General features: G+C 42.6%; 1 protein-coding gene across 4 annotated transcripts in view; it reads left to right on the top strand.

The window, feature by feature from the left end:
• Window positions 1–5,320, top strand: part of LIN28B (lin-28 homolog B) — a 95,631-nt gene extending 90,311 nt beyond the window's left edge. For all 4 annotated transcript variants that reach the window (XM_010707560.3, XM_010707559.3, XM_010707562.3 and 1 more), the window contains exon 4: window positions 195–5,320. In XM_010707560.3, coding sequence (XP_010705862.1) covers window positions 195–564 — 370 coding nt within the window. In that variant the 3' untranslated portion in view covers window positions 565–5,320. The remainder of the gene's footprint in view (window positions 1–194) is intronic.
• Window positions 5,321–11,335: the final 6,015 nt, after the last annotated feature.

Genomic DNA, 11,335 nt, shown 5'->3' with positions numbered 1-11,335 from the left:
TACCAGTATGACAAAGGGGCGCATTCCAAGTGTGTTACTTAAAAAGCAAAAGTGCCTGCAGCAGTGGGATGTCAGTACAGATGCTCCTGCTGCTTCACCAACAGACAGGGTGTCCTCTGAGTTTATGATGCATAAAAAAAATCTTGACAATTTCATACTGCATTTTATAACCAGCTGTCTCTTTTCATTTCTAGATGCTACAACTGTGGTGGCCTCGATCACCATGCTAAAGAATGTAGTCTACCTCCACAGCCAAAGAAGTGCCATTACTGTCAGAGCATCATGCACATGGTGGCTAACTGCCCCCATAAAACTGTTTCACAACAGCCCACTAGTTCTCAGGGAAGACATGAAGCTGAACCCCAGCCTTCCACTTCTGCTTTCCTGAGAGAAGGGGGAGGAACGTATGGCTATTCATCTCCATCGTATTCTCAGGAGGGAAGGTCAGAGATCTCAGAGCGTTCAGGCAGGTCACCACAAGAAGCTTCTTCAAGTAAGTTATCTGCATCACCCGAAGAACCAAGCAGAAAGGGGCCTTCTGTTCAGAAAAGGAAAAAAACTTAAAGCATTTTCCATAACTTTCCATTTTCTTTATCCTCTTGGGATGTCTACCTCATGCAAGTACAGGGGAAATAATTTCATTATCAGTAGCTGATGTGGAATTTTAACTACTGTTGAGGAACTGTGATTTTTTTTTTCTTTAATAGACAAATCACTCCAAGCAAAATCCATTTGAGCAGGGTGCATTGCATTTTACCTTCTGTATGTGTGTGTGAGTGTGCACGTGCGTGTATGTATACGTATCTATATTTTTTTTTCATCAGGACACTCTCCAGCTCCCACAATATGTTACTGTGAAGCAATAGACACAGTACCCATAAATGTTCTTGAACTCATTCCCAGAGTCTGTTTTCAAACATGTCCAAAAAGCAAATAAGAAAACCCAAGAAAACTCGCAAAATGAAACAAACCAAATCTGAAAAACCACACTCAGAACTAAGATAAAGACTGTTACTTTTTTGTGAACCAAAGGATATGTTCATATTCTAAAGCTGCCGTATGGTACTAAAGATACTAAGACATCCCCCAACCACCAATTTGAGTTACTTTCTTTGTCATCTCCACAAAACATGACTTTCACCCTTCCCACCCCTCCACTCCCTTGCCTCAGAAGGGCAGTGTCACAACTAAACATGGCTCTCGTTGCCACCATCCTTTGATGGTAAGGAGTTTAAAGCTCCAGAAAAGAGAATGAATGTGTAGTTTCTGTGCTGGTTTCTCAAAATGTTTTGTTAAAGTAATATGAGTGTAACTGTAATTTAGATGATTGTTGTGTAGGGGAGACTGTGTAAGTTGTTAAAGAACAAACCTCTTTGAGCGGTGTCGGGATACCGTTCTGTTGAACCTTTTGTATTCTGTGAACATTTAGGAGACCTTGGTGGCAGTAGTAGCAGCAGCAGCAGCAGCAACTTCTCTTGGTCCCAAGGAGTGCCCTGCAATTTGAAGGGGACTTCTCCCTTATTTACTGTTGGGAGAATTGTGTAGGGATTTTTGTTGTTGTTGTCTGTTTTGTTTCTAAAGAAAACGAAATGCAAAACTAATAAGATCCTGAGATAAATAGTTTCTTAAGATAAAAGGTAATTGGGTACTCATAGTTGCTCAGCCAGCCTCTCTTTCTGATGATACAGCATGTGTACATTAAAGAAGGACAGGTGTCTGCTGCATGCAAGCCTTAGTGAAAAGGCACCTGCAAACTTGCCAGAAGCCGTGGACATCACCTGCTTCTTGTGAATGGGAGACTGCTGCTGACCAGCCATGGTCTGGTGTGTGCTGGGACCACACACTTCTGCATTACAGAGGAGGAAGATTGGTGGTCTCAGAGTGAGACTCCCTGGGCTGCAGCCCTTGCTGGGGGTTAATAGAGTTGGAGCCTGTCAAAACTTCAAGTCACTTTCCATTTGTAACTTGTACATTACCAAGTCATACGTACGATAACATACTTTGACAAATCCCATTGCAGATGTAAGTTAATTAGAGAAACGTATGTAATCCTTAGCATTGGCAATAAACACAGGCTGTTAAAGCTTGAAAGAGTCAGGGAGGTTTAAGCTAAGATAATCAAACTGAAGAAACAGCCCGCATGGGAGGCTGCAGTGAGCCCAAGTCCCAGATGTGGTAACTCGTGCAGCCGATGGTTATGGCAGGCTCGCTGTGTGGCCGCTCCCTTCCCAACTGTCCTGCCGGTTGAGACTTGTACTGTTGCTGCTGCTGCTGCTTCAGTAAACAGGCAGTAAGAAGAAGCCTCAGCAAAGGGCACAATTTCCAGACAATTATTTTGTGTGAATTCCTTGCCAGTGTTTGCGAGAATCTCAATGGTTTGTACTGAAGTTCTCAGTGTGCTAATGCAAAGCTTACCTTTGACGATATTGAATGTGATATATCTATAGAGAACTTCCTTGCCTTATGTGAGGATAGTAAACCTATTTAAATTATGTAGACAAATCAAAGTGGCATTGCTTAACCTTCTAGCCGGTGTAAAAACCCAGGTTAAACAGCAAAGATGCAAAACTTAGGTCACTTTGAATGTTTAAACCAAAGTTCCTTATAGAAATAGGCAATTGTGGATTTGAGAACTGGTCATTCCCTGTTTATATGTAAGAAGTTCAGAGCTGAGAAAATATTTTCAGTGGGCAGATTTTTATTGGTGCTGTTTGAAATCACTGTGTGCACCAAAGTCAGACTGAACTGCAAAGAGCACATACCAAACCCTATCTTATTGTTGATAGCTTAAGGTTTTATTTTTATATATTAGAATGTTATCACTATTACATAACATACTCAGGACAAAGAACTTTGCTCAGGGAATATACCATGTAATGTTGTTTTTACTTTACAGAATAGTCTACCGACTTACTCAGAACAAACCAGATAGACTTAGCCCTTTTTATCTCTCTATAAGTATTATGTACTGATGTTAGTAACTACCTCTGAGTTGACATAAACCTACATTTCTGATAATCAGATTTCAGCGTTTTGTATTATAAGTTCCTGTGAAATGAAAAAGTGGCATTCTGTACTGGTTGCTTATGTGAGCATATGTGTCTACATTCACAGGGTCTGAGCTTTCAGAGAAGCTGGGCAACCACAGCTCCCACTGACTTCGAGTTGGAGTTACGGTGCTTAGCTTTTCTAGCAAGGGAGGGGGTAGGGGGGAGGGGGAAAAAAAACACAAAAACATCAAGCCCACTTTGTTTACATAGGTGACAATAAAATTATTATTCTGTTTACAGCAAAAGGCTACCTCATATTTACTGCATAAACACACCTTTGTGCTGCTCTGGCCTTAAAGGTGGCTGTTGATCTATGGTACATACTTTTTATCTGTACTGAATATGTAACTGATGTTTCACCACTGCATACTTTACGGCAAATACTTGTTTAAGATGAAGCAACCATTTGAAATGATGAGAAGTTTCCAGACATTTCTTTAGAAGTTTTTATTTTTCTGTCTAAAGGATGATGGGCACTGTTCACAAAAAATAATATATCTCCCAAGCAGACAAAAGTATACATGCCTGAGTTAAACATAGCAGTGCAAGCTATGGCAGGTAACTACTTACTTAGCACTGGGCTGCTGTAGGAAAAAATAAAAAATGAAAAGAATCTAATTACGCTCCTTCAATAGGCTGCTCCAAATAAGCAAAAAACACTTCACGGGAAGAGGCACAGACTTGAATTTGGGATTCTTTCTTCAAATCTAAGGATGTAATTAATATTCTACAGCATTGGCTCAGCCTTGATTTCCCCTATTCACCAGCTGTCCTTGCCAGAATGCCTCACAATAAAACTCATTTCAGTAGAAAGAGCTCAGATACCAGCTCGGAGAGATGCATATTTCTTCAGACAATACTGGAGATAAGGTTAAACCCGAAACGAAATCTCTCCCTTCCATCTCCTTCACTCCAAAATACTCAGTTTGATCTAACCGTAAGGGACATTGTGAGATACTTTATATTCTCCCCTGAGGAGAGTTAATGGAATCTATTTACAAACTAAAGAAATTAAGCAGTGAAGAACATTTGGAGGAAGAGCCAAATAACTTTTTGCTGTAGCTGCTGGTAAGTCTGGCATTGCAGTACCACCTGCAGTATTTTGCTTTTAGCTAGCTCTCAGGGAGTGCCAAAGAACAGATCTGACTCCTACTTTTTCCCTTTGTAGGCCATCTTTTTCAGCCCAGCTTTATTCTGCACCAGTGTTATCCTGGAGTTCCTGCTTAGTCATACATAGTTTTGTGAATAGAGCCCCATAAAAAGTGTTTATAGATCTTGTAACATTCTTTGTAAGAAGAATTATAAAAGAACATGGGAAATCTCATTGAGTCTTAAATTTAATTTAATTAATTTATCTGTAAGAAATGTTTATCATAAAAATATATATGTATTCCCCTGTGCTAGATATAAAAGTAATTGGGAAGATGTGTACATGTGCAGGTGCACTGATTTTAATTTTCTAGAAGTCTTAATGAGATTTGAGTATTGTTTTAGAAACAAGCAGAGCCTCATTAAATGCATCAATCTGATTTTGCTTAGTTTATCAGCAGCCTCTTCTTTAGGATACGTTGGTTGTGTGTGACCCCGTTACAACCGCCGACTAATAGCAAGAGGTTGATTTATGAACACACCCTTCTTTCTAATGCTAAAACAGAGCTGTAAATTAACAGCTTTGGTAGTGTTTTTATAAGAATGTTGACAAGTACCAAGGTATTTGCTACCACTGTATTTGAACCAAATGGAAGAGCAACCAGCTTTACAAAGGATAATGGTTTTGACTACCTCTTGGATTACTAAGTTAAGCAACAACTGGCTGACAACCATCACCAGACTGGCTTAAACTAGTATGTGTTGCTTGTGGTAATAATAACAATAACCATACTAGAGACCAAAGTGAACACTGATTTCTATATGTCTTTAATACTGTGTCTTATCTAGTGTTTTTAAATTATCTTCTGTAGTATAGATTACCTCATTGTCCATTTTGACTTGTATGTTGTTTACAAGGTGAAATAAAGGAAAAAATCACTTGAATTCTATGTTTTAAGAAAAAGACAGTGAGTTGACATTTTGAAGATCATTTCACCTGTTTACTGTCTTGAGGGACTAAAGCACTGATTGCCTTTCTACATATCATGTATTTTATATTCTCATTTCATGCCTAATGTCTTTTTTTTTTTCCTGTCAGTCATGGATATTGTGAGGTTTAAAAGAATTACTTGATTGAAAATAAAACATATAACGTTGACATTTACACAAGGCCTTTGAGATTTTCTTTATTTGCATGATTAAAAAAACACCGCAGTCAGTGTTCACTTAATTTTAGGATATTGTCCTGCAGAAAGATAATTTGCTATACGTATTGTTTGTGGGGGATTTATGGAGGGATGGTGGAATGGTGAAATAAATTATTATTGTATGCCTGGCTCACACTACCAGTACTGCAGAAATTGCACCCAAACCACTTTCAGCTTTTTATCAAAATTAAACTGCAAGATTATAGCTTTGGGTTCTTATTCTCTGTGAGAACGCAGCGGTCATTAAAGTTAGTGGACATCTGGGATGTTCTCTAAGATGAAAAGCTTTTAGTATTTAAGCCTTATCCTGTCTTTATTACTTCTTTCATAATCTGCAAGCTCACATATATCTTTTGTATGCTAATTTGAAGTAATTTTAGGTATTGTTTTTCAGCAATGAAAGCGCTGTCATCTGCTATTACTTAGAAATGTCATCTCCAAATTACACAAAGTATCTTAGCGAATTCTATAGCATTAGCTCATCATTTTGTACTAAAAAAATGGGAGGACTTCAATACATTAGCTGCATAGCTGTTGTGCATCTCTACCAATATAGGTGATTGGCAGCAGAATGTTACAATCTCTGAAATACAAAGCAGAAAAGTTTTTTTCTCCCTGTTTGTACAAACATATCAGTATCAAGGATTACCATTTACTCATTCTAGCATCATCTACATTCCCAGTTGCATAATATGTATTTTTTTTTTTTGACCTCTGGATGAGTGAGCTATGAACATGTGAGCTATGAACATGTGAGCTATGAACACGTGAGCTATGAACACGTGAGCTATGAACACGTGAGCTATGAACATGTTCCCCCTCAACTTGTAGCCTGATAGTTCCATCTTGACTTGTACAGTACACAAAGATGGATTATCAAACGTACCTAAATCCAGTGCTGTAAGCCAAGCCCACCATTCTCTGCCCTGCAAAGAAGTGGTAACTACCTGTGGCATTAGCATCATTTTTAATTCATGCCAAGGAGAAGAAATGCTTGGGTTGAAGCTTCCTGAACAGAGTAACACCAAACTCACAGGCACAGCTTTTTCACTTGCTTACCTGTTGTGTAAGTCTTAGGACATTTGCTTCTGAGATATTTGCCAGGCTTTCTGTAACCCTCAGTCCTGAAACAAATCAGCCTTTTTTGAAAGAATTGTGTTTTTCCAGTGAAGTGTTGGGTCCAGGAGCTGTGGGCAAGTCAGTCATTTCAAAAATATTCTTAATTCATGAAAGGCTCCACATCCATCTCCCTCTCTGCATGAGTCTTCTTGTCCCCAGTAATAAAAATATCCCAAATGCTTCACATGCTTAACTCTCTCCTGTATGCTTATGCAGGAAGAAGTTCTGTGGCAGGGACAAGGGAGTTCTTTCTGTGGATGTCCTGCTCCTGTTTATTGGTATAATTTAGGTGATGCCTTGTAATGAAGTTAGATCATAGAATGGCTTGGGTTGTAAGAGACCTCAAGGATCATCAAGTTCCAACTGCCCTGCCACAGGCAGGGCCACCAACCTCCATATCTAATACTAGACCAGGCTGCCCAGAGCCCCATCCAGCCTGGCCTTGTACACCTCCAGGGATGGGGCATCCACAACCTCTGTCTCTAGATTCCTCTTTAAATTGACCTCCTCCTTTTCTGTGAAGGGCTCAGCTGTGCCTGGTGGCATCTGCAGCCACAGTGCTGTTGACCCCAAGTCAACCAGTCAGCTCCTGCAGGTTATCCAGTTCCTACTGTGTCCTACAAGCATTGCCCACTGCACAACTGCACAGTAGCTGCCGTCAAGCCCCACACACATTTTCAGGTTGCTGAAGCTCAGTTAAAATGCAGCTGGTCAATTTTTGCTTCCTGGCTGTTGAGTGTTTCACCCCAGGCACTATTTGCTGTGCAGCACTTAGCCTAGATATGCTGGGCTAAAGCAGCCAAACACTTCATAAACCAATGAAAGTGAACTGGTGACATGACTCCCATTTTACCAGCCAAAACAAGGTGGATGAGGTGAAAAAACAACAAGTACTGACCTTTGTATCCAGCTTTAGATGCTTACAACCTCTTTTCTTTTTTACTCTCTTCTCTTTTTTACTCCTCTGGAGTCCTTCAACTTTGACTCCGGCTTTAAGTGCAGTCTCCTTCCCTTAGCCACAGTACGGCTCAAAGGCTTTCCTTTTCTGCATACATGTATTCTGTCCAACCATTTCCTATTCACATCGCGCCTTCCTTGGAGCACATCCTGCAGCTGCTCCCAGGAACATTTCACATGGCCAGTTATTATTTTTTACCTTTGGTGTATGTGTTGGTTCCATGCCACGAGTACACACACTGCCTCAGTGAAGGGCATGTGTCCCCTCTGTGCTGTATTTGCACACCATTAACTACAGTAGGTCTCAGCCCTGGGACCATCATAGCTCAGGCTTCCCCCTGCAGAGCTGTGCACTTACTGCCTACGAGGACACGAGAGTCCCCATAGCTGAGCTCAGTCCAGACTAACCCTCTCTGGCACCCCATTATCTCCTGCATGAAGCTCTGCCACAGTCACAAGAGCATTGCACCCATGAGAGCCTCCCTCACTTTTGAGTGTAGCCAACCAGCATCTCCTCCTGACTTCTCTTAGACGGTTTTATCCACAAGCTCCCAAAATTCCTCAAATCAGAGGTAGTGGTGCTTTCCAAGGATTAGGAAATATTTCCAGCTGTCCCTACAACTGGAATAAGCTGTGCTTCCTCTTGTTGCTAGCAGCTCACTAATAGCAGCCTACCCGTCTCCTTCATCCCTTTTAGCTGTCCTCAAGACACCTCTGAAAACAAAATGGTATGGTTTGTATTCCGTGAGCCTTACAGCCAGTCTGCATAGACTTGTTTAAAGAGAGCTGCCCATCCTCATCTCTGCTATTTCATTTAGCTCACAGAACTCACAGAAAAAAGCCTGCCCACCTCTTTTTACATTGGTGACAGCTAGGCAGGGGGACACAGAGAGCAAAGGGGACAGAATGGAAGAAAACACTGATCAGCACAGATGCTGAGCAACACAAGGTGCAGTTAGCAGAAAACCTTGTCACTCCAGTGAGTCACATGAGAACACGCCATGCTCACACAGAGGAAAACCAAAACCCCCCATTTCCTGGGAGGCCACCGCCACAGAGCACAGGCTAGAAAGAATTGGGGCAGGGTAGAAGAGGAAGGGCTCATGGGAGAATGAAGGAGGAGGACAGGAGCTGGCTTCACGTGGCTGCAGAGGTGCGGGCAGCTCATGGGGGCTGTGGGGCTCCAGGGGTCACTGGGGCTCCCAATGCCTGCACCCTGCCTCGTCCAGCACCTCCAGGCCTATCCAGATGGGTCCAGCTCTCTGGTCTGAGCCTGGTTTAGTCCCCTTCAAGTCAATGCGCAAAGGATTTGGGTCACTGTAAGCTTTTGTCAGCAGGGTTGCCTGAATTAGTTCTTCTGTTTGAGATGAAAGGACGAAAGAGGTTCATCTTTGTTCTCCTGCTGTCATGACCCCATCCCATCCCTGTAGCTATTCTCCGGTTCTCAGCAAGGCCCCAGCACCAGGTCATAGGTCAGAATGATCTGCAAACTGCTTCCCTAGGGAAACCTGAAACGGCTCCAGTGCTTCCAGAAAGGAATGGAGTCAGTTGGTGTCACTGAAGTTAACTCACAGCAGCTGTCAGAAAAAAACGCATCCCATATATCCCATATACACAAATAGGCACCGACTAACCAAAAGAAAATGGCATCTGTGAATCTGGGGGCATGTAGGGTTATACGTTGTCCTCCAGTTCTAAGACCTGTTCCAGAGTTCACTGGTGAGTGTTCTGCTCCTGGAGATGTCACCATACAGCACAGATGAGCCCATAGGACAAAAGCATGATTTTGAACATAACCGAAGCACTCAGACTGGGTGATAATATATATACATAGTCATATATTACACAGGAGTTTACTCAGGTCTTCTTTTTCCTCCCTTCATAAAAACAGGTGAAATAGGAAAAAACACTGATATAATTGCTGCTCACGTGGAGCAGGCTACAGACCTAACATGAGCCATCTGCCAGAAAGAGATTTTCTTGACTCACAGTTTAAGATCTAAGCAAGGAGAAAATGTCAAACCATCAGCCTCTGGCACACACTTATCTCAGTCAGCATTTTGTGAATCTGTGTTAGATTTATTCTATATAAATCTGCTTCCCACCCAGAGCAGAAGTGCCTATTTCAGAGGTGAGCTTCCCCACAGCGACCAGAAGGATCCGCTGAGTAAGGGATGCCCACATGCACTGTGCAGCCCATCCAACTGCAATCTAACTGCAGGGTTGCTGCTACATATACATAACATCACATAACACAGGTCAGCAGCCCACATGGGCATGTGCTGCTTACGCAGGGAATTCACCCTAGGAATTAGGAGCTGGCACTGCACACAGCAACATCTCAGCTTCTATTCTTCTTGCTGTCCAAAACAAGCCCAGATGCCCCATGGCACAGACCTATGCCAAGAAGAGGACGTAGCAACTCTCTCAGCTATCTGGATGACACTGCATATCTCTGTACCAAAGCCCAGACAAGCCACTGCTCTGAGCTGCATTCCCACAGCTTGTGATATGCACAGCCACCATCCACACAGAGTAATCTCTTGCTGGTCACTCCCACGACACCAATACCTACACACCAATCACCCATACACCTCTGTACTACCTTTTTCCTCTTTCTACCATGCTTTCAAGCCATACTTCTGATGGAAAGAAGCAACAGATAAAAGAGGGGGGAGGGTAAATAGCATTTTTCTCTTTGCGTTTTTCTAATATAGGTCCATATATCTTTATACTGTTCTTCCAGATAGCTTCTCTTTTGAAACATAACAGAGAGGTCTTCTGTATCTCTGCAGAAGCTCAGGACAGGGCTCATGTCCAGCAGCAGAGACGCCTTGAAAAGGTGAACCTCATGCAGCCACTGCACTGGTGATTCTTCCTCCAAGAGGGCACCCACAGCACCTGCTCTGCTCAGCTCCAGTGGAGAACAGGGGGTGCCCTGAGGAAACACAGGTGGTGTGAAGATAAAGGAGTAGCAGCACCCTGCATTGTCCCATCCACCTGTCCCCGAGGGCAGGGCTCATCTGCTGCCAGTGCCTATGGTCCGCTAGTAACAGCCTGGGAGATGCTGTCTTTTTCTTTCCATAGCACAAGCCACAGCTGGGCTTGAATATTAGTGTGTTAATATAGACAGCATTGGGTCAACAGAGCTGGTGAGGAAAACAGAAGGAGTATAATGGAGTAATTAAAGGGAAATGGTTTTCAAAACTGATGTTTAGTTTAGAGCTGGAGACTGCCAGATGACAGCGGAAATTCTCCAGCAACATTTCCCTCTTTGGAAAAGAGAAATCGTTTTCCCCCTCACTTCAAAAGCCCCTCATAGATTTCCTGTACTGTTTACGTCACCGTCTTTATCAGCTCAGCTCTGTTGGGGATTTCCATTACTTTCACAGTCAGCACTTCTCAGTACTTCTAATGCACTGAGCACTATGATGAATGCAATGCAGGAGCAGAGCGGTGCTCAGACCTCCTGCTCCGAGACACACCGAGTGCAGCCATCATTCCTGCCAGGACGTGATGCAGCTGCTGACTGCAGCACTGATTTTCCTGCATCTTTCTTCAGTGGAGAGTGGGAAACACGAGGAGAGATAACAGATGAAAGCGGTGTTGTACCTGTGGTACACCAATATCCACATGGATCTTTAATGGGAACAGCCATACAGCAAAGTTATTGCAGGGATAAGTACAGATCTACCCATTATTGATGCGATTCTGTTTTTGTAGTTCCTCCCTTTCCCAACAAGGTTTAGACATGAGTACACCCCAGTTCCTCACCCTAGCTGAGAGAACCATTCCTCCAGCACTGCCCAGGAACCTGCAGGGCAGTGCTGGATTTATTTATTTGTTTATTATTTTTTGTTTCCCCCATAACATCGACAGTATTTGCAAAAATCAGGCATCTTTTATCCTCAG

The sequence above is a fragment of the Meleagris gallopavo genome, chromosome 2 (genome assembly GCF_000146605.3).
Source record: "Meleagris gallopavo isolate NT-WF06-2002-E0010 breed Aviagen turkey brand Nicholas breeding stock chromosome 2, Turkey_5.1, whole genome shotgun sequence".
NCBI lineage: Eukaryota > Metazoa > Chordata > Aves > Galliformes > Phasianidae > Meleagris > Meleagris gallopavo.
The sequence above is the reverse complement of the archived record's forward strand: the minus strand, read 5'-3'. Positions and strand labels throughout refer to the sequence as shown.